This window comes from Caretta caretta, chromosome 1 (assembly GCF_965140235.1).
Source record: "Caretta caretta isolate rCarCar2 chromosome 1, rCarCar1.hap1, whole genome shotgun sequence".
In the NCBI taxonomy this organism is placed as follows: Eukaryota; Metazoa; Chordata; order Testudines; family Cheloniidae; genus Caretta; species Caretta caretta.
The window spans coordinates 140854059-140878899 of NC_134206.1; the positions used below are offsets into that span (position 1 = coordinate 140854059).

The 24841-nt window shown below is 39.9% G+C and overlaps 1 protein-coding gene across 11 annotated transcripts in view; it reads right to left on the reverse strand.

Annotated features, from left to right (window-relative positions):
- Positions 1-24841, reverse strand: part of SH3KBP1 (SH3 domain containing kinase binding protein 1) — a 344411-nt gene that overhangs the window by 61431 nt on the left and 258139 nt on the right. For all 11 annotated transcript variants that reach the window (XM_075131808.1, XM_075131826.1, XM_075131818.1 and 8 more), the window contains one exon: positions 13633-13727. In XM_075131808.1, coding sequence (XP_074987909.1) covers positions 13633-13727 — 95 coding nt within the window. The remainder of the gene's footprint in view (positions 1-13632; positions 13728-24841) is intronic.

The following is a 24841-nucleotide window of genomic DNA, read 5'->3' on the forward strand; positions in this document are numbered from 1 at the left end:
AAAATAAAATTATCTATCATATGCAGAAATATAAGGTCTCATCCAAGATATACTCAATTATTTTATAGCTTTCTGAAGAGAGAATTTAAAAGTATTCCTGAAGTTCTTTTAAGGTATTGTTTTTCACAATGGGAATACTCATAAAGCCCCAAAGAAAAACTTGTCAGGGCCTTTAGAACTCGGAAAGAGGACTAATGCTATTCTTTAAAGACTATGGTTCTTGAATTCTTGCATGAAATATGATGTTATTTGATGCTCGCTCACCTTACTGATTTCAGTGTCTGTATACAAGACTGACATGGCTGTTGCACATGCTCAAATTATTGAAACCCAGAATGATGGCATTTGTGAGTGAACATTTATTGCAAATAAAAAGGCATTTTGGTAGTGACTACTTTAAGATAAAATTAAAAATAGTTTCTATTTACTGTAATAAATTAGGGGTTTTTTTCCCCTGGTTGACTTGAATTTTCTTAAATTGCTGTATCAGACAAACTTTTTTATTAAATAAGAAATGTCCCTAACCAGCTATATCTGTCAGAGAAAGAAAAAAGTTGAATTACTAGAGAGACTGTCTGGAAAGGGAACTCTCTTTTTCTTTTGAATGAAAGAAAGAAAGAACGCTTTAATTACTAGATTATTTTTTCTGCTCTGGACACCAGTGTCTTCCCGGCCAATCAGGTATACTTGTATGACTACATTATGTGACTATCAGTGTGAACTTTTTCAGGAAGTTGAGAATTCTGGAAATCAATAGGGAGATAAGAAGTGGTTCTTAAAGACAGTTCTTATAGCTTCTTGACACTGAAACCATAGTCTATCATCCACTGGTTGGCTTATACTATCACTTTAAAACAAAAACGCTTCCTATATTCTTCTATTTTCTGCCGTTGCAGACAATTTTCTTTACTGTGCCAATGTCTCAATCATTCTGGGGTGTCAAACATCTGTAAAAAGAAAAGGAGTACTTGTGGCCCCTTAGAGACTAACCAATTTATTTGAGCATGAGCTTTCGTGAGCTACAGCTCACTTCATCAGATGAAGTGAGCTGTAGCTCACGAAAGCTCATGCTCAAATAAATTGGTTAGTCTCTAAGGTGCCACAAGTACTCCTTTTCTTTTTGCGAATACAGACTAACACGGCTGTTCCTCTGAAACCAAACATCTGTAAGTTTATGGACAGCCTACAGAAAATGTCAATAAAAAATATCAGACTGATCTTAAAAATTAGAAGGAAATATTTTCCACCTGTAAAACTCAGTGATCTGGTCGCATGCTCAGTGTGATGAGATCCACTGGCAATATCAACAGCACACCATCCTTTTCCTGTTCCCTCCTCTGCCCCCCTGGCCTCAGCTAACTGGCAGGATGCTGGTACAATAGCAATTCCCCATTTTGTTCCTATAGCATCCTTGCACATCCATGAGAGCAGCTGCTTCCTCCACAACTCACACCTAATTCAGTTCTTCTTAGAAGTCTCAGGAAGGCCCTCTGGTCCACTACCTCCTGGACAAGAATGAACAGATCAGAGGTTTTAAAAGGGGAAGTTGAAGGGAACCCATCTGTTGTCAGGTCTTGGAATCTCTAGTAGGAGAGTCAGAGGTGATGTGCTCTAGATTCTGAATTTCATTCTTCCTTGTATGTTTGTATAATTAAAGTATTATGTTGTCTTTCATTTTTCAAAATAATAATGATATGGAATACTTGACCACATGTTCTTTATTGCTTGGAGCTCTGTAGAGATTGATGCAGAGAAATTAAATCCTTGCAAAAAAAAATCTCTCATCAAAATGGGCTGTATAGCTGTTGGGCTGTCCCTTCTTAAACAGTTTATTCTCTATAAACCTCTGATATCCCCAGAGTCTTATGTAGCCGATCACAGGGGGAAATATTTATTAGAGATGATATATACCAGAGTTCACTGAGTAGTTCTTGTGAACAAAAAGGCTCCTGGGTGGCACTGTAGAAAGTTGGGTAATATAGTTGTTATTTTGTTGAAGTAATATTTGGAATTCATATTTTCTCTGCTAGTAAATCATTATACTCGTATGGCCTGCCTCAAATTAAGTGACCTTATCTTTTTCACATTTATAAATATTAAAGGAAAATGTCCCAAGATCTATGAAAATTATAACTCTGTTCTAAAACATAACATAGGGAAGACTGAAGGGGTCAACAACTTCATTAGCACTAGATTGATGGGGGGATATCCTTGCTAGTAGCTATATTGCAGGTATTCCAACAAATCACACTATGTCTTTAAAATGTGATGTTTTTGGAGAAATGTGTTCTCTTTCAGTATAAAAGAGGATCTATCTCCTGAACAGATATAATTTCAGAGTCCAATTAAGTTACTAAAAAGGTATGATTTTTCTTGTTGAAGAGGTGAAAGGTAAAGATAAGATTGCAATCAAGATATAAATTAAAGTGGAGGAAAACTTTGACATGGTCTGAGAAAGCAAATGAAGCCTGCCAAAATCCTGAACAAACATTTCACTAGTTCACTTTCTACATCAGGAAGTTGTATGAGAATCTTGAAAAATAGATTCCTGTAACTAATTTAATGAGAGAGAGAGCGTGAAACATGGTGCCTTCTTATGTTCTTCTTGTCCCCAAGGCCAGCATTAGAGCAGAAATTTGTAAAAATGCCTCTACTGAGTTAAACTTGATTGACTATCCCCCACCATTCTCTTTTCTGATAGCCAGAGCAGAATGTTTTATTAACACATTGCAATAAACAACATATTTTCATATATGAGTCAGATATCTTGTTTCCTGGCTTACCTCCGTCAGCCAGATGTTATGCTGTACCTGTCTCCTATTATTTTCAGTGTAATGCTTACGATATGGAACCTTTATTCTTTATGAACAGCCTTTATTCCTACTCTGTAAATTCTAGAATGGGGCAAAAGGGAATAAGGGTAAACAATCAAATATTTTCAATGTAGGGAAATAGCAATGAATGAAATATATATTAGCCTCCATCTGTTAGACCAGAAGTGGGCAAACTATGGCCCGCGGGCCACATCCAGCCCGTGGGACCATCCTGCCTGGCTCCTGAGCTCCCGGCCGGGGAGCCTAGTCCCCGGCAACTCCCCTGCTGTCCCCCCTCCCCCGCAGGCTCAGCTCGCCGTGCCGCCCGTGCTCTGGCCCGCTGCTCCTCCCGGGCAGCGTGGCTGGCTCTGGCATGGTAAGGGGGTGGGGGGGTCCTGGGAGCAGTTGGATGGGGCAGAGGTTCTGGGGGGGGGGACGGTCAGGGAACGGGGAACAGGAGGGGCTAGATAGGAGTGGGAGTCCTGGGGGGCCTGTCAGGGGGCGGGGGTGTGGATTGGGGTCGGGGCAGTCAGGTGACAGGGAGAAGGGGGGGTTGGATAGGGGGTAGGGTCCTGGGGGGGAAGCGGTGGTTAGGAGCGAGGGTCCCAGGAGGGGGCGGTCAGGGGACAAGGAGCAGGGGGGGTTGGATGGGTCAGGGATTCTGAGGGGACAGTCAGGGGGTGGGAAGTGGGACGGGGCGGATAGGGGGCGGGAGTCAGGCTGTTTGGGGAGGCACAGCCTTCCCTACCCAGCCCTCCATATAGTTTTGCAACCCCGATGTGGCCCTCGAGCCAAAAAGTTTGCCCACCCCGTATTATACCCATGAGAATTCCTGCAGGATTGGTAAGAACTGCAAAGGCTGACAAGTATCAGGCTTGATAAACCTCTCATACTATTTTTTAAGTTCACAAAAGTTAATTTCCCAACTTATTTCCAAGTGAGATGCAATTTTCACCCCCCCGCCCCAAAACGTTAACTGAACAGGAAATTGTGTTCTTACAGGTAGAAGAACTATCCAAAAAAATTACAGTGTCAGCTGTGGATGCCCTAGAGACAGCAAATGTATATGTATAATTGGCATCCTTAATAACTGACCATTTAGCATATTTAAGTTATCCCTTATACTTAAGAGTAGGAAACTACCACAAACACTACAATAATGTTATGTTTTTAAAAAGGTACCCAGTGTGCTGTAACAATTTTTTCATTAGAAATTCTGTCCTAACTCCTCCTTTCTTTGTTCTCTCCTTGTTTGTCACTTTGACATTTCCGTCCATGTTTTTGCCAAGATTCTCTCCTAAGTAAAATATGAACCCGATAGTTCTTTGAGTCAGAGACAAACTTCTGAAAATGTTCAAGTACAATTGACTTTATGCAAGAAGAGGTTGCCAATCGCTAGTGAGCATACTTGTACTATGAGTTCAGGTCATTTTCTTTTTTTTTAAGTGATTTCACTATTTAGATAAAAGCAGAAAGTTCATAGAATACTGAAAAAGTGCCTGTTCCTTAAACTTGTTATTTTATTGTAGTCTGTTGCTAGAGAGAAAACTCAATCCACCCTTCAAGTCTCTCTCTACAAAACCACCTGTTTAGGCCACTTGGGTCTAGACAATTGGAGAGGGTCAGCATGTTCACCTCTTATGTGCCCAACCATAGAAAGCAGAACCTACAGACCATGTACTTCTAGATCAATATTGAGAGCTTGGAGAGGCTTTGTAATGGGATGGCAGTTTCCATTGGTTCAGCATGGTAGAAACTGTTGGGAAAAAAAGGTTACCTGACTATAACTGTGGTTCTTTGAGATGAGATGAAGACATTTATTTTATGTGGGTATGCCTCACCAGAGCCAGAAAACTTTGCCTAGCACTCATACCCTGAAGCCATAGCCCCTCCCCAGGCCATATAGCGGTCAGGGAGACATAGCCTTCAGTTCCTTTGCTCCAAACATCAGAAGTGCAGACTCCAATGTAGAGGGGACAGAGGGTGGAACTTGTCCATTAACCACAGACCTGGCTGCCCTGTTAACAGAGTCATATCTGGAGAGCAAGGCCTGCTAGTTTGCGATGCACTTCTGCAGGGAAGAGGAGGTATAAATCTTTCTCCCCATCAAGTTCATCCTCTTTGACTCTCTACCTTTGGGTGTAGATTTATACCTGCCCTGCTGTTTGCTGCTGTAACCACCAGGGAGTTGGGGGCTAGGTGGGAACAGAAACCCTCAAAACCTGGTATGGGAATGAAGTATAATTTCTCCAAATGTTTTGCCATAGAGGGGAATGAAGCTGGGGTATTTCAGAGGGCCTTTGCAGGATCCAGGAGAGCCTCATTTATTGGTAGGGCAATTCTCCCTAAAGCTGATGGTTGGAAAACATCCAGGAGTTTATGCATATTCTCCTGGAGGAATTCTGCCTGGATACCCAAGTTGGCAGGAGGTCCTGATCACCAAGAGAGTGGACGATTCCAGCACGCATGGGGAGGACAAGGAGGTAATTTGCAAGAATCAACAATGGATCCTGCTCTTATACCACAGGATCTGGTTGGAAGTGCCCCGTAGGACCAGAGGGAACAGATTCGGTGGTCACAGGAGCCACTGACGGGACTGGTGATCTTCCTCTGGAGGAAACAGAAGAGCGGGACCTCAGAGACCAAGGAGCATCTGAGGATTTCCAAGGAGGCCACTGGGCATACAGATAAGGCATTGGTATATAGTAGGTCCTGGGCCAACAACCTCTGTTCCTACTGCAGGACAGATGTCAATCTCGATACTGATAGTGATCTGCGGGAGATCCCTGATACTTATCTGGTGAGGAGGTGAGGACGATCCTGATCTGGATCTTGAAGAATCCCAGACATCCTGTGATGACAAAGGGGGAGCCAGCACCAATGTGGCAAATAACCAGTTCAAGTCATCTGAAGCACAATAAGGAGGCGGCACTGGTGCCGAAGAGCAGTGGAGTATTGGCACTGAATAAGAGACACTCCCACTAGGTAGTGGGGAGGCATTGGCACCAAGGCTGGTCTGCATTTGAGATGGGATGTGCCACCAAGAAAACGACAGTGCCGAAGGAAGTCCCAGTGTCGAAGGGGCCTTCGATGCTGGACCTGGCCTTGACTCAATAGTCTGTGGCCCAGGTGGCATGAGCTAGAGGGCCGATGCTCTACAACACAGCCAGAAGGTGCCAAGGACACAATGGAGGAGGATCTGGTAGATGCTATAGCACCAGAGAACTCCTGAACCAGTGGAGAGTCCAGGACTGAGAGCAAACCAGGTATGCCTTCAGCATGGAGATAGTTGATGCTGATATTATCAATACCTGAATCAACAGACACCCTATGGCCAGAACCAGAGTCAACAGCATGGGCCCTTCCTGCTCTCAACATGGTACCGGGCAGCAGCTGGATGGATCTGCTCCATTCTACATGCCAGAAGGAGTATGGTGTTGGTCATCACTCCTCTTAGAAGTGGAAGAGAAGTCTCTGCAAGCTCTGGAATGGCTCTGGTTCATTCTATGGGACCTTTTCCTTGCAACACCAGAGGAGGGTGAATGACCCCTTGTCTTCCTGGGGGAAATGCCAGAGCCTGAATGCAGAGAGGCATCTCTTGCCAGGTCCGAAGGCAACTGCTGATCAGAGGAGGACCTCTGTGCTGAAGCATGCCTTATGGCCTGTTCTGGAAGGTGCTGCTTCAACAGCAAGTCTCTTGCCACCGAGATTCTCACTTCGAATGATTTGCAGATGGAGCACCTCTCTTTAATGTGTCCCTTGCACAACAAACACCTGGTGCCGGAGTCGCTGTTGGGGTGACCCCCTCCATGATGGGCAATTCTTGACTCCTGCTGAGGGCATCGTACAGGGCAGCCAACTACTCTAGCTAACAATAAACTAACACTTAACTAACCCTAAAGATATTACTACTACTATCTACAAGGAAGAGTTCTGAGGGAGTCAAGGTGGCACCACCTTTATATGGCATGGGAAGGGGCTGCAGGGTGTGAGCGCCACCCCTACAGGTTCTGCTAGACAAAGTTCCCCAGCTCTGCTATGTGGGGGACGTGTACCCATATAGAATACATGGCTGCCTCTACTTGAAGAAGAGCCTTGTATAAAGATACTGATTAATTCCTGATGACTTGCTGTGGCAGATGTGACTATTAATTCCACCCTGGATATGAGGGAGATTCCTTAGGCAGAGTGACTTGGGTTCTAGGACGGAAAGATCTCATCAGGAAAAGCCACGATAGACAGGTTTGCATTTGTGTTGTTCTTTGAATTATCCAAGAACTCCAGGAGTGGGGGCTAGGTTCAGACAAAATACCGAGTATGTACATTACATTAAGAGCCGGGAGGGAGCTCCACCTGTTTCGAGACTCCTATTGCAAAGATCCTGAACCAACCACTTGAATTCTGCCCTAACAAACTATAGAATTTAGTTTCTAAGGCTGAGTCCAGAGATCTGGAGGATGACTACTGGGTAAGCAATAGCTTCTTCAACATCTATCTCAGATATTAGGGTACAGTTCAGACAAAGCACAAAAGCATGAACTATGGAGGAGCGCCAAGCACCTTTGCACTGAGTGTCTCCACTCACTAGGGATATGCTCAATGAACAATTAATGATAAAAGGCTTATGAGAAACCACAGAAAAAAAGAAAATATATAATTAACCAAAATCTCTGCAATTTGTCTTGCGTAATATCAGATTAGAGAATATTGGGAAATACTGGAATACCCAGAGAGAAGTTGTTGATTACAGGTTTGGAAGAATTGATCAGGCCAGTCAAATCATCAGCTCAGCTATTATCAAAGAAAGATACGTTCGTCAAGGCTATGGGGGTCGTAAAGAAGGGATGAATATGAAATGCAGTAGTTCTGGCTCAATAGTACAGCTGCAGCTGTTGCTGGTTTTACATAAAGATGAATCTATCTAGAAGAAATAGTGGGAGTAAGACTCTGCTGTCCTTGCCTGGAGATCAGACACCTCACTGGAGTTAAAACAAAGGCTTGGTCAACAAAGAGTACATGCCACAAAATTTAAAGCAACTTCTATTTGGTAATGGACAATCTTTAAAAATTACCTCAGTGAAAGCCTCTATCCAGTCAGAAATAGTTTCAGTGAAGGCCAGATGAACTAAAAGATACTACAGAGGGATACTCAATTTATTTAAAAAACCAAAAGTTATAAAGCTAATGGAACAATAAAGAATCAAATTCCAGAAAAAGTGGTCTTTCAAATACAGCGGTGACTCGTGTTTACTACCTTTAGTCTACATGGAACACAACAAATTTCATTTTCCCCCAATTAATATTTACTAACCTCAATTAACATTTTATTATCTGAATAATTATTTAACTTATTTTATTGCAAACACATTCTAAAGAAGGAAGTTCATTAAGCAAAGTGTAAAAGATTATGGCCTTCAAAAAACTTATTCATCAATAACATCTCTGTTCCCCTCCAAATTATCATAATGGGATAAACTAGTAGGACACTGTATTCCTTTGATTGATAAGTGAATAAAAGGGATAGATCATGACTTCAGTTTCAAGGTATGACTGATGTCACAATGGATTTTCAAGCAGGATGAAGACAAATATTGGGAGAAAACAGCTCCTCTGCATGAACAACTTATTCATTTCAAATTAATTTTTTAAAAAGAAAAATAAAGAAGATCCAAAATTAGCAAGGCTTATGTTTAATTTTTTGTCCACGTATGCAAGTTCATCTTTGTTAGCAACTATAAGTAAGTAATTTGGAAACCATTACAGTACTCCAATTCTGCTATTAGTTAGTTGACAAACTAATGAGATTATTTTATTTCTTTTGTACCAAAGGTCCTGATAAATCTAAGAAGAAAAGTATCAGAGGCGTAGCCATGCCACCGGACTCCTAAGAAGAAAACATACTCAACCTATTTCAGATTCACCTTACACTTAGAAATCAATTCCCTACACAGCATGCAAGATTCATCTCTAGCATAACAATTCTTGTAATATCTCTGTGCATCCATGAGGAAAGACTATGTATACAAGTGGAACAAAAGGATAACAGGACTGAATTTGTTTGGCAAAACAATAGGTTTTCCTTATTTTGACAGACTAAAGGGGAAGACGAGAATAAAAAGATAGCTGAAAAGTTACAATCCACTGAAGTCAAACTCTACACATGCTCTTGGCAGGTAGGCACACGTGTAACAGCATGCATGTCTGTGCAGGTTTAGATTATCTCTAGTGTTTTAATGCTTTCCCTATGGATTTTTTTTCTTGCTTAAGTGAGGGCACTATCTGCGAAGTCCCCATCCTCTTTACATTCGGGTCACTGTCATGATGCCCGTCAGAAACTTCCACAGCCAGACTTGAGGAGTAACTTGAGCATATTTTACATGTCCTACTTATTTATACTTGTTAAATTAACTGTGTATTGGCTGCTCACCTATCCTACCCATTATCTGTTTAGGCTCCCCACCATAAGCGGTGATACAACCTGCTGGAAAATTAACACATGGGCTCACCATGAAAGCTGGATGAATATTAAATAGGTTAGCAACGGAGAAAGGACAGGGACAAACAAGCATTCAGTTTTGAGACACTAGATTGGGTTTTCTTTCAATATGTATACTGACTCATTAACTATATTTATATTCAGAATAGGGCTGTCAAATAATTGCAAATAACTCATGTGATTAACTCAAAAAAATTAATTGTGATTAATTGCACGGTTAAACAACAGAATACCAATTGAAATTTATTAAATATTTTGGATGTTTTTCTACATTTTCAAAGATATTGATTTCTATTACAACATGGAATACAAAGTGTACAGTGCTCACTTTATATTATTATTACAAATATTTGCACTGTAAAAATGATAAACAAAAGAAATAGTATTTTTCAATTCACCTCATACAAGTATTGTAGTCCAATCTCTTTATCATGAAAGTGCAACTTACAAATGTTACGTAATTGCTGTCAAAAACAAAACAATGTAAAACTTTAGAGCCTACAAGTCCACTCAGTCCTACTTCTTGTTCAGCCAATCGCTAAGACAAACAAGTTTGTTTACATTTACAGGAGATAATGCTGTCCTCTTCTGATATACAATGTCACCTGAAAGTGAGAACAGGCATTCGCATGGTACTTTCATAGCTGGTGTTGAAGTTATTTATGTGCCAGATATGCATTGCCGGCTCTAACTTTTTTGCTTCCCCAAGCAGAGAAGCAAAAATAAAAAAACAGCCACCGAAGAAGAAAAAATGAAAAAGCTGCCATCCAAGTGCCACCGAGGAAGGGAAAATGAAAAAGCTGCCGCTAAAGTGCCACTGAGGAAGGGGGGAAAAAGAAAAAAACAAAAAAAACCCCCACACCGGAGTGCCGCCCCCTTCTGATTTGCCGCCCCAGGCACCAGCTTCCTCAGCTGGTGCCTAGAGCCAGCCCTGCAGATGTATGCCTTCATGCTTCAGCCACCATTCCAGAGGACATGAATCCATGCTGATGATGCTCATTAAAAAATAATGCATTAATTAAATTTGTGACTAAACTCTTTGGGGGAGAATTGTATGTCTCCTGCTCTGTTTTACCTGCATTCTGCCATATATGTCATGTTATAGCAGTCTTGGATGATGACCCAGCATGTGTTTGTTTTAAGAACACTTTCACAGCAGATTTGACAAAACGCAAAGAAGGTACCAATGTGAGATTTCTAAAAATAGCTACAGCACTCGACCCAAGGTTTAAGAATCAGAAGTGCCTTCCAAAATCTGAGAGGGACGAGGTCTGGAGCATGCTTTCAGAAGCCTTAAAAGAGCAACACTCCGATGCAGAAACAACAGAACCCAAACCACCAAAAAAGAAAATCAACCTTCTGCTGGTGGCATCTGACCCAGATGATGAAAATGAATGTGCATCAGTCCGCTCTACTTTGGATCGTTATCAAGCAGAACCCATCATCAGCATGGATGCGTGTCCTCTGGAATGGTGGTTGAAGCACAAAGAATCATAGAATATCAGGGTTGGAAGGGACCTCAGGAGGTCATCTAGTCCAACCCCCTGCTCAAAGCAGGACCAATTCCCAATTTTTGCCCCAGATCCCAAATGGCCCCCTCAAGGATTGAACTCACAACCCTGGGTTTAGCAGGCCAATGCTCAAACCACTGAGCTTTCCCTCCCCACAAAGGGCATATGAATCTTTAGTGCATCTGGCACACAAATATTTTGCGACACTGGCTACAACAGTGCCATGAGAATGCCTGTTCTCACTTTCAGGCGACATAAACAAAAAGCAGGCAGCATTATCTCCAGCAAATTGTAACCAAGTTTGTCTGAGCCATTGGTTGAAGTAGGACTGCGTGGACCTGGAGACACTAAAGATTTACATTGTTTTATTTTTCAGTGCAGTTATTTTTTGTATATAATTCTATATTTGTAAATTCAACTTTCACAATAAAGAGGTTGCACTACAATACTTGTAAGAGGTGAACTGAAAAATACTATTTCTTTTGTTTTTTACAGTGCAAATAATAATCAAAAATAAATATAAAGTGAGCACTATACACTTTGTATTCTGTGTTGTAACTGAAATCAATATATTTGAAAATGCAGAAAACATCCAAAAATATTTAAATACATGGTATTCCATTATTAACGTGCTTAATCACAACTAATTTTTATAATCACATGATTAATTGCGATGAATATTTTAATTGCATAACAGCCCTAATTCAGAATATTTTTAAATAATCTGACCAATTTTTGGTCATACTTGCCAGTATAGAGAGCTAAACCATAATTTACAAATGTTCACAGACATACAAAAATTATGTAGAAAATCAAACTTACTATTAAGATAGTAATAGAACTTTGGCTTATACTACAGAAGTATAATATAGTTATTTAACACAAATTGTAACCATGTATATTTAGTATATTAATGAAATTGGGCCATTTATTACACGTGTAATGATATTAAGTCAACGAGTGTGTGTATGTGTGTGTGTGTGCGCGCGCGTGTGTGTCTATAACACCATTTTGACCCACTGTCTTTGGGGTTTTTGTTTTGTTTTCAAATTCAATTACCACATGCTTGCCATTTAGTAAAAGCACCTACTTACTAAAATAAAAATAAAACCAAAACAAAACAAAACCCCAACCAAACCACCAAAAAAAGCCAAAGCAAAGCAAATCACAACAAAAACCACTGCAACCCACTCAAACTGGACATATAAGCACTGCACTGATGCTGTTGTGCTTGTGTACATTTACTATCCTTCCCATCTAATCCCAAGGCTGTTGCATTTGGAAAAGGAACCAACCCATGGCTTATTTGGGTAATGCGGATTTGTCACTGGGTGCAAATCAAAGAGTTTTATAATTACTTGGGATGTCTATTAAAATATAATCATGCAAATCATTACTGCTACCACTGTTATATAATTGCAACAAATCTTATACAAAGTGTAACACATAGCCAGAAAGGGTTAAGCATCCTGCAGGCTGACTGACCCAGAGACAACTTGTAAAGACATATCAGAAATGGTAATTAGAGCCATTCTATGTTAGATTGGCTAGAATTTTGAAATGCAAACCTATATTTTAGAAATTAGAGGTGATGCTAATTGTATGTGTGTACTCATTTCATATTAATATGTGAGCTATGTAAACAGACAGTTCCTGTCTGTCACTATAGCTATTGATTCAGAGATCAAAAGAAATATTAACATTTAGATGCATCTTGGGTGCAATCATGTAATTGTCTAAATGTCTCTTTGAAGTTTGTGTTAGAGTGCCTAATGGATAAATTGCATTGTGTTAATTTGGGTAACTAATTACCGGTGATGCTTAGGAAAGAAGTCTTCATTAATTGCCTATTGTTCACCAAAGGACACCAACATGTCAAAAAAGGCCTGAAACTGTATCAAAAAGGGCTTGGGTCCTGATCCTTTTTATCTCAGACCTGCTTAATGCTTGATACAGGGGAAGCTTGAGTCAAAAGGTTGAGATCTTCAGAATCCCAGTCTGGAATCACCCTGAATACAAACATTGGACTATAAACCTATGAGCTAATTCTGAAAGAACTCTTTGCAATTACAAAGCTCACCATCCTTGCTATGAATCTGAATCTCAAGAATTGTACTCATCTGTGTATGTATACTGATCTTTTAACCAATACCCTCTCTCTTCTTTTCTTTTTTAATAAATTTTAGTTTAGTTAATAAGAATTGTCTGTAAGTGTGTATTTGGGTAAGATTTGAAATATTCATTAACCTGGGAGGTAATCTGTCAGATCCTTTGAGATTGGTAGAATTTTTTTATATGATGAATAAGATTTTCAGTAATCCTCATCACATTTGCCTTGGGTGTCTGCGTGGAGGCCTAAGGCTGGGTTGCTTTAAGGGAACTGTGTTGTTGGCTTCTGGGTTACCAGTGCGGTATTATAGAAGCTGTTATGTGCCAGTTTGGTAAATCTAAGTATTGGAATATCCACCAGCTTTGGGGATTGCCTGCCCCATTCTTTGCAGTTCAGCCTAGTTGAGTGACCTCAGTTGGCTCCCCTGGGACTCCAGTCACACTTGTAAACTCATGAAAACACAAACTCTGTGCTTTGCTTAATTTTATCAAGATAAGACTCTGAAGCAAAAGAGAAAAAAAAGTAGGTCTTCCTGACACCTATTTTATCATGTTTTAACAAAACTCTTTTAGTTTTATGAGCTAAGAGGGAGATTTTCAAAGGCACAAAATGGAGTTAGGTGCCCAGCATGGAAATTTTGATATATATATATATATATATAAAGCTGTATTCTGGTTTATGAAAGGAAAATGCTGCCTTTACCTTATTGATGAGTATGACAATATCACCTTCTTTGATTGTCAGTTCATCTTCATTCTGTGCTTCATACGGAAATATTACTTTGCAATACTCCTTGACTGAAAGGAAAAATGTGCAATTCAATAAATGATAATCTTATAACATTTTTTATCCAACTATTTCCCTATAAATGTAGTCACGCTATACTTTAAGTGTCTCTATATAAAATATTGTTTTCTATTTTTACTATTTGTTTCTCTGTATATTGTAGACCTTCACAAATTGCATGAAATATTCAGAAGTTCTGTATTGACAATTCCTGCATTTATCAGCTAGGAAAAAAAAAAAGAGTTTTGTAGCCATATGTCATGAACTATTTCCACCAAAATAAATGTAAGCGTTTGTTGTTCCCTGTATTTCTTTCCATAAGCTCACAGAAATTAGAGATGGAAAAGACCTAGGAGGCCATATAGTTCATTTATCTTCCTGCTAATGCAAGGCAATAGATATTTTTAATCTGGTGACTCAAAATAATTAAAAAAATGTAAAGAGGATTCATAAATATTTCCTTGTATATACATCATTAATGGACATTTTCCAACATTACTATAAAGTTTTTTCCTCCTTTCTTTCTTCACTTTCTATAAATAAGGTATCTTCTCAGTTCTAAGATACCAAATACTCCTACTCCTAATCATCAACACAACTGTCATAAAAAAACCCAGTTAATTATGACTTGTTGCTATGCAGCGAAGTCAAGCATGCCAATCCTCATTGAGAAGTTATAAATAAAGAGGATCATTCATTTCTCCTATTAGAGTATATATAAAAATATACAATATTTTAAATCAGAGCCCTCTACTAGAAAGATAGGTGGATGCTTTGTAGATTAATATTAAGTAATTATAAAATATACATCTAGGTAAGTCGGTGCATGGGGATGCACTGTGCTTGAACAATTAGTTTTAATGGGGGTCAGGGTCTTTTCTGGTTCACATATTATTACTCAGCAGGGGATGAATTTTAAGTTGCTGTGAAGTAAGTATGTCAAGATCTCTCTGGCTCACAGCTCTCTTCTTGACAGCCAGGAAAATTAGTACATGAACCATCAGTTTGTAGCCTCTTTCCTCCTCTGAAGATATAATGATCAGGAAAAGAGGATGAGCATACTTCTGGAAAGACCCTCTGACAAGAGCCAAGGAGGAAGAGACTGATCCTCCTGATACTTTCCAGAAATAGAGAACATCCTCCAATAACAATTTCCAAATACTATTATTTATGTATTAGTTGCTCAGAACAAAAGAACGGTCTCCAAGGATTCAGCATGGGAGAACCTGAGACCCATAATTAGTATTTGAGGTGGGACGAGAGTGGTTAACTACCAGTCTGTAAGTTGAGTCTTGGACCTCTCCATCTTTTCTCTGGGGCCAAGCAAGGAAGTTACTCCAGCTCAACATATTGAGCAATTCTTCTAGGGTGCTTGACCCCATATCACTGTAGGAAGGAGTATGCAGAATAGTGGAGATATGGGGGTGGAAGACTTACACGCACTGATCTAGAACAGCTGGTTGTGGAGCAAGTGAACAGCAAGGAGAGAGAGACTGATAGAATCAACTATGTTCTCATCATTTCATTTGCATGTGGGCTATCATCATAATAATTTTGTATTTATAGAATCTACACACCACAAAGAAAGATTTTGACAAACAACAGATTTAATAAATGTATGCAGAGCTGGTATCAATTTAAGGCTGTACTTCAAAAAAGTGTGTGCAGCATCTTGTGTAAAGCCTCTTGTTATTAGGCAGGACCTTAGTGATTCATTTTTATGACACAGAATGGAATGTTGGGAGGGGCTGTTGCAGGAAGTGATTTTCCTTTTTGAATGAGACTCGGGAAACTGTGCATTCTCAGGTGCATAAATTATTCCTCTATGAATTAATTGGATGTTATGTTCTCAGTATCAGGTGGGAAACAATGCACAGCAGTCTATGGTGAATAAGTAGAAAGAAAGTATTACATTAGAATTAAAACCCCAGTGTTCTCAGAGAAGGGCTCCCAGAAAGGGGCAATATACGTAGGTCTTAGTAACCCTTATGAGTGTGTAGTGATGATATGGGTGACTGCATAAAAAGGTTGAATCAACTTTCAAGCCTCTGGAAAGGCTAACTGTTTAGAAGAAGCAAAAATAAATAGTCAAGAGGCTCAACAGGTCAAACATATAAAATTCTATTAACAAAACAAGGTGATATTCTACTTTTCTTCGCCACATTAAGACCTCCATAAATCATCTGAGCAAAAGAGAACAACAGGATTAAAATGTGCTTATTTCCAGCAATCATGTTTAGACAGAATAAAAGAAAGGGACAGACTCTAATCTCAGACACACCGCATATATGTATACAAAAATAAATGTTCTGAGAAATGTCAACACATGCCAGAAAGTTGAGGTCAGAATCAAGCCCATGAAACGTAATGGGACGCTGGTTTTCCAGCCTATTACGCTGGTTGCCAACAAAGAGGTGAGATACACTGGGTATTTACACTGAAAAACTACCTCCTAGAGACCACAATAGAATGAACTTTTTTTTAAAAAATGAGATCAACAGTAAATGAGTGGTTAAAGCAATGGCTGCCTGGAGAAAGCTGACAAATGACAACTGTAGACAATAACAAAACAGACAAGCGAAACTCTATCCTCCTGCACCAAAAAGAAAATGTTTGTACAGCCCCTATATTTAGTACTCCCAGCTGCCAGTTTTGTACCCCCTCTTCATCAGCTTCACACTGTGGACTAGTGTACAAGGCACACAAACCTGCACCACTCTTCTTAAGTTCCACCAAATGCCTTGAAATTTCTCTCTGACCTAATGTAAAGGCACATTTTTAAAACAAGACTCCCTCCCAAACATATGCACATGCAAATTTTGGCAAAGAAATACTGGGGGAAGATAAAGACATTCAATCTGATGATTTTCAGTTCTTACTTAATACTTTAAAATGATATCGCTATGTTTACTCTTTCAATCTACATGAAGTGCCAGTAAAATAACTTGAATCACAAGCCCCACCCTCCCTCTCTAGAAATGGACAAATAACCCTTCTTTCTCAATTCATATTCCTCAGGAAACAGACTGAGTGAACAGACAGGCCTTAATATTGCCCCTGAAAATTAATAAACTCAACCTCTTTTGCAGTGGTGTCTTAACTGTGGCCATTGAGGGAGGAGTCATCTTTTTTACGGGGGGGAGGGGTGAAGCTTGACTGAATAATCTATAACTACCACGAATTCTAATTCCTAAATACTTAGCAGTTTATATTCGCTCACTCTGCGCTCTGTCTTTCAGGTAAAACACTTTTCTAATACCACTCCATATCTCTGATATCTTTACTAAATAACATAACGTAACTTTTGTTACCTTAAGATGTTTGAGTTCCTCAGAAAGCTTTTCCCTGTCTTTATCAAAGCCCATACATACCCATAAAAGGGGATCAATTGTTTCTTCCACCTTACAGAATATACATAGTCCATCTTTGTGTCTATTTATCCAAAAAAGATTTTTGTTTAAGTCACAACTGGTTAGTACGCTAAACTAAATCATTTCATTTACTCTACCCAGCCTCTGATGTATGTTGTTATCCTCAGCTGTATGGCACAATAAATCTTCTTCCGCTTTCTTCACTAATGCCAAATTTTTGCCATTCCTTTTTTAGGTTTTTCTGTACTAGGCTTTTAAATTCCTGTTTACCCAAGGGTATTTCTATGCCAATCCTTTTATTTCATTGTCTGCCTTTTCATTCCCTGATCCAAGCTAATGCTAACGGTATCCCCATCTGTAGTAGCTATCATTAGAAATATATTATTTCATTGATTAAATCACTTCTACACACTGAGACACCTTTTTTTTTTTTATCATTATAAGACCTCAGACTGAGATAAAAAAAAATGACCACTTCTGTTGGGAGTACACCTCAGATCCGATTTAATGCTAGCATTACTGCTACTAGTTTGGCTGTCATGACAGCTACAAAATCAGATGTTCTGGTAGATGTACTAATTCCAACTTCTGGTATACCATATGCTGCCCCTACTCTTCCTATTTTTTCTTTTTTGGATCCATCTGTATATATTTGAAAAAAACAACAACTACTTTTCATTTATATACTGGTACACTTCGTTTTTATTACCTACCGTTTCTTTTTTACGCTTACGTTTATAAAATAAATTTAAATCCGCATTTGGACATGCAACTTTCCATCTATAACTAATTTTTCTACGACTAATTTTCCTACAGTTTTCCAAAACAACTAATAGTTTTGACTTTGTTTAGCTTTTCCTTGCCTTTCAACTTCTGCTTCCACACTTTAACTCAATCATGTGGCTTTCTCAAATCATGTGCCATCATTCACCAACCAAATTCTCAACAATCCTCGTAGATTTGTTTGGTACTTTCCTCACTGAAATTCTCATTAACTTTGGCCCACAAAGTTAGGTCCAGTAGTTTCATTTGTAGCGTAACTGGCATTTCACTAGAAGTGATCTGTAGTGTGTATATGGGTGTTGTAATAAATGAACCGCATACACTCACAGTGCCTGTGCTTATATTAAATCTAATTTTTTAAGTTCTGATTTTGATGCTGACACCCAGGCCATAGTCAATAATTGGGCTGATTAAAGCTCTGTATACTATCAACAGTGTTTTCTTATCCACCCCGCAAGCAGTCCCAGCCAAACTTATAAGCAGGTTACTACTTCCTGTACGTTTATCTTTAACACAGTCTATACGATCTTTCCAAACTAATTTAGTATCAAATATTACCTCCTAGAAATTAAAACCTTTTACCTATGTCTATTTGTTCTCCATACAGATATAGCTGACATTCCTTTATAACCTTCCTTATCATAAAGACCAATACTTTGATTTTAGTGATGGAGAATTTGAAACCTCAAGCATTTTCCCAGTCAGAGGTCTTTTGTAATGCTTTGTTGATTCTCTTTTCTCCCACTTCAGTATTCTTGCTCCTAACCCACAGAGCACAATCATCTGCAAATAGAGTGACACCTACTCTGGCACTTATTCATGTTGGGAGATCATTTATTCTAATATTAAAGAAGGTCAGGCTGATAACACTTCCTCATGGCGAATCATTTTTAACATTACATATTTTTGACATAATTTTCCGAACTCTGACCTGCCTAGTCTTTTTACGCAAAAATTCTCTAATCCACCCATATATTCTTCCCCTTATTCCTTGTGCACCTATTTTGCACAACACGCCCTCCCTCCACAGCATGTCATAAAACTTTTCAATATCTATAAAGATAGCTATCATGCAACCTTTGTGCCCCATACAGTTTCTAATTTAACAATTTGATCAACGGTGCACCTTCCTCCCCAAAAACCACTCTGCACCTCATTTACAATGCCACTCTTTTCCAAATAGGCAGCCAATCTTTCATTCATCAGTCTCCCCATACTTTTTACCCAGGCAGGATGTAAGGGCAATAGGTCTACAGGCACTACTTTTGTGGACAGTTTGCCTAATTTCTGCATTCGTATGTTTTTCACAGTTTGCCTGATTTTTGCACTAGAATTACTGCACGTTTCTATTCTATTGTTATCACTCCTTTTCCCCATATAGTATTATTGTCTTTTCCCACAGATCTTGAACCCAGGACTGCAGGATTCCTGGGAGCAGCCACACTCCAATCCTCCACCTGGCAGCCTGCTGACAATGGCTTATCTGGACCCACCAAGACCTGCCCCAGTGTGAGGCTCCACCTCTGAAGTCCAACTGGTGGAATCCCAGAGCGGCTGACTGGTCCACTGGCAGCAGGAGGAACAGGAAGCTCCACCCTGTTCTGGACTGTGTGCCTTATGTTTCCTGCTCTGTGGCTTGATTTCCTGGAATCCTGACCAGGCTCGACTCTTGGCATCTGACTTGTGGTTCCTAACCTCCAGTTATTCTCCTGCCTCTGACACTCTAGTATTCTGATCCAGCCTGACTCTGGTTCCTAAGTCATGGTTCTGACCTCTAGTTTGTCTTGTGCTTCTGATCTCCTGGTATCCTGACCTGCTGACTCTTGACTCTGGTCTATTGCGGACTCTATCTCTGCTAGGTCTGGCCTCCCACAACCAGGCCATGACAGTTATATAATTACAAGAGAACCCTCAAACTGCTTTCAAAGAGATATTTAAACACTATGTTGCATATATTATCTTTACCTACGGATGTATTCTTGCTGATATCAATAGCTTTCTCAAGTTCCCACAAACAAAACCATTCATTCAGAAAATAAAGATAAAGATAACAACTACACTGTTCATGATTCTCTTCAATGAATTGTATTTTATTCTTGTGGAAAACTGCCCTTTGATTTTCATAATTACTCACCCCTTGAAAAGCTTCTGTCAAAACTTCTGCTTTCTCATTATCAGAACATCTAACTATTTTGTCAGTCCTAGTAAGGCTTGGAATGTGACTCCTCTTGGTCTGAATTCCATTCATTCTTCTAATTTGCCTGTACATTTCTGATGTCTTAGTATCTTTATTTATCTGCCCGCAGTACCTCTTCACACGCTCTTTGATTTTTTTTAATAAGTCTTTGTGCTGTTGCCTTACTTCTTTTACACTTCATTACATCTTCACTATTAATTGCACTTTTTGCTTTTTCATAGACTTTGTTCCTTTCTTTAACTGACATTTTGCACTCCTCCCTTCACCATGGAAGAGAGTTTTTGTTTTGGGGTACTTCAATATCTTAGGTATGGCTAGAGTAGCTGCTGCTATTAATCCTTTTACTATATTGTCATTGAAATTCTCTGTCATCATTCACATAAAGCTTTCTTAAAATTCCAGGTAGGTAATCTTCCATTACATTCAACCTTACCTTGCCCTTGAAAAGTAATATGTATGGGGAAATGACCACTCCCCATTCCTTCTTCCTTATGTATTTCCCAGCTGCGTCTACTTGCAGTATCTGGTGTTATAATTTCCAGGACTAACCAAGAAAGATTACCTATTCTGCATTAATTTGAGTTGGGGTGTCATTGTTTAAAACCACTACATTGTTTTCATCAACATAACTCTTGAAGGAGTCTGTGTTACGAAGAAAAATTGTATTTGTCTAATTTAAAGTCCATTCTCTGGGCCACACCCTGTGATTTTTAAAATGAAGTGTTTTAACCTGACCTTTTACTATGGAGAGACAATAGAGGGGGACCCTCTCTCAAGCTGTCTCCTATCACTTCTGGTGCAGTCCTAATAGCAGCTGTGATGTGACTCAGGAGTGCCCTGAGCAGCTGCTGTACTTTATCTGCTGCAGTGGCTCAGGAGCTCCCTCAATGGCTATTTGCTGCATCTCCAGGGAGGGAGGAGAATGGTCTGGCTCCTCCATTGCCAGTTTCCCCACCAGGCTATGGGAGCCCCAGGGAAAATACAATAGGAGCTCAACTGGCTGTGCCTAATCCCAGAAAAAACATGGAGTAAAACATGGTTCCCCACTTGCACACAATCACTCAGGCAGTGGGAAAAAGGAAGAGAATCAGAGAACTAACAGCTCTCTGATTCTCTACCACAGCCTGAGCCCCAGCACAGGTTACAGAAGTCCAGGGGCTGCTTTAAGTCGTGTAAACTGGCTATGGTCTCCAAGGAACAATGCACCGGGGGGAAGCTAGAGTGCAACTCACTCCAGCTACTCCCCGTCCATGCCCCAGAATCTGTCCGAAAGTACTGAACATAGCTCCTTGATCTATTTGAACTATGTTTGGCACTCAGGCAAAAAGCACAGCTTTGTTGAAAGAAGAGGGCAAGCAAGTGCCAAAGTTAAGGATAACTTGGAAACTGCAGCTAGTACAGAATGTGGATGCCTAATTACTTAGGTTGGTGCATGGGTCATGTTCCTTTCACACACCACAGACTGCACTGGCTTGAAATGTATTTCCAGTGGCAATCTGAAGCATTACGTATAAAGCCCTATATCATTTGGAGTCCCATTTATCTTTAAAGACCAACTTTCTCCTTGTTCTCTTACCAGACTCTAAAGATCAGATGTGGCATTCAAGCAGACAGTCCACAGATGCGCACATCTAGAGGCCGAAATAGGGCAATTCTCCAGGGAAGGTCCAGGACTCTGGAGCTTGCTTTCCCTCTAAGTCCAAGTGGAGGCATAATACTCTTTTTAAGTCTGATCCTGCTTCTTCCTTTTCAGACAACTAGTGTGATACACTGCAATAAACTTTCCTCAGTCTGACACAGCACAAGCACTATGCTAGATTTGTATTTGCAGTTTACTTGAAAATTGATTAAAAAACCCCATCAACATACATTTGACTTCTGAAAACCAGTTATTTAGCTCTCCACAGGGAGTCTAAATTCACATACCAACTGAGTTGGGTGCACACGCTAATGGAGTTTGGATAAATAAAAACAACACAGTCTGAAAGAAGAAGCCTAAAATTAAGTGAGATTAATCCTATTACTGATAAAACAGGTTTCTATAAATGGAGGAAGAGATGCTAGAGCACAAAAGACCCTGCACACTATTTAAATGAGAAAAAACTGCAACTCTGTTGCAAAGACAAACAAACACACCACACCACTCAAACCCAAGTCCAAGTTACAGCAGAATTTAGTTCTACTGCTCAATATCTACACAGATCATTAGAGTCATGATCCAAAACTGGACTACCCAAATCGATCTTTCCACAGAATTTCACCATGTATACCGAGAACATCAGAACACTACCTCACCACCGTAGAAACAAACATAAAACATAACAACCTGGAATAAATTAGAACTTCTCTAATCCAGATTAACTAATCTTTACATTTTATAATTTGTACCAAGAGGTATCTTCTGCCTACTACTGAGGAATATCAGACACAACATTATAATAAAGTTTCCTTATTATAAGAATTTGTTACTTTTACAAAATATAAAAATCATTTGCACATTATGAAACACCATGAAGTACCTGAAAGTAAATTATAATGCATTTTGTGCTACATTATCCATATTTTTCTATTGCATTTATTTACATTCTAAATTGTCAATTTCAATCATTTGCAATAGTTCTCCCAGTTAATTAGCAATGTTCTACTGTACAGATTTTTCAGACTCCAATCTCAAATTCTTATAATAATGGATAAATATTTCCTAACACACAATCTTATCACGACAGTGCCCCTCCCCCCAAAAGCAAATAACTCCAACCCCACAACAAACACACACCTCCCCACAACATATTCTATTCCAAAATCATAGAAAAATATAGACACCCATCATCAGCATTGCCCCCACGAAAACCCAAACACAGCACATATCAGTCTTCCCCTACAAAAATCACTCCTATAAACTCATGTGACACCTTCAGTGACATTCCTCCTTGCCCTCTTTTTCTGCTGCCTCCCTATACCCCAAGGACTCTCCCACATATTCTGCCCCCTCAAGCTCTACACACTCTTCCACCTCCTCTTTGCCCTTGGAGCCCTGAGGTCCCATCTTTTTCTCCCCCAAATCTTTGAGTGCCCTTCTTTCACTCTGATGGTTCTCTAGCTCTGAAGTGCTTCCTCCTCTTTGTCTCTCAGATCCCTGAGAACCCTTTCTCCTATCCTTTTACCCCTCTGTGGAATGATAGGCCAATAAAGAGACGGGGGGCTCACTCAGTTGGGCAGAGAGGGTAAAAAAGAAGTGAAGCTGCTCCGCATTCTCTGTGTTTGTGGGCTACAACCAACATGTAGTCTCACACTGCAGCTGCTGCTATGCAACTGAGAGCAACAAGCACCAACGTTAGCCAAGGGAAGGATGGCTCTGTGGCGGCACGCCAATCTTCCTGCCCTACCTATGCTACCTGCTGCTCCTCAGGCCAGCAATGTACTCATAGACTCATGAGAACATAAGAACAGCCATACTGAGTCATATTAATGGTCCATCTAGCCCAGTATCCTGTCTTCCGACAGTGGCTAATGCCAGGTGCTTCAGAGGAAATGAACAGAACAGGTAATCATCAAGTGCTCCATCCCCACCCTTTCCCAGCTTCTGGCAGAGATTAGGGATGCTTCAGAGCATAGTTTTGCTTCCTTGCCCATCCTGGCTTATACCCATTTATCTAGTTCTTTTTTTAAGCCCTGTTACAGTCTTGGACTTCACAACATCCTTTGGCAAAGAATTCCACAGTTTCACTGTGCGTTGTGTGAAGAAATTCTTCCTTGTTTGTTTTAAACCAGCTGCCTATTAATTTCATTTGCTGAGCCCCTAGTTCTTGTGTTATGAGGAGAAAATAACACTTCCTTATTTACTTTCCTCACACCAGTCATGATTTTATAGACATCTATCATATCCCCCCTTAGTCATCTCTTTTCCAAATTGAAAAGTTCCAGTCTTATTAATCTTTCCTCATATGGAAGCTGTTTCACACCCCAGTCATTTTTTGTTGCCCTTTTCTGTACCTTTTCCAATTCCAATATATCTTTTTTGAGATGAGATGATCAGATCTACATGCAGTATTCGAGATGTGGGCATACCATGGATTTATATAGAGGCAATATATTTTCTCTTATTATCTATTCCTTTCCCAATGATTCCTAATATTCTGTTAGATTTTTTGACTGCCACTGCACATTGATATTTTCAGAGAATTATCTAGAATGACTCAAAGATCTCTTTCTTGAGTGATAACAGCTAATTTAGACCCATCATTTTATTTGTATAGTTGGGATTATGTGTTCCAATGTGCATTACTTTGCACTGATCAACATTGAATTTCATCTGCCATTTTGTTGCCCAGTTTACTTTGGATTTAACTATCTTGAGCAGTTTTGCATCATCTGCAAATTTTGTCACTTCACTGTTTACCCCTTTTTCCAGATCATTTATGAATATGTTGAACAATACTGGTCCCAGTACAGACCCCTGTGGGAACTTTAAGGTCATCTAGTTAGTCTGACCTCCTGAACACTGCAGGCCACAAAACCACACCCAACCACTTCTGTAGACCCCATACGTCTAGCTGAGTTATTGAAGTCCTGGAATCATGATTTAAAGACTTCAAGTTACAGAGAATCCAACATTTCCACTACTTTAAATCGCAGGTGACCTGTGCCCCATGCTGCACAGGGAGGCGAACCTCCCCAGCCTCTGAGGGTCTCTGCCAATCTGACCCAGGATAAAATTCCATCACGACTCCAAATATGGCGGTCAGCTAGACACTGAGCATGTGGGCAAAACCCA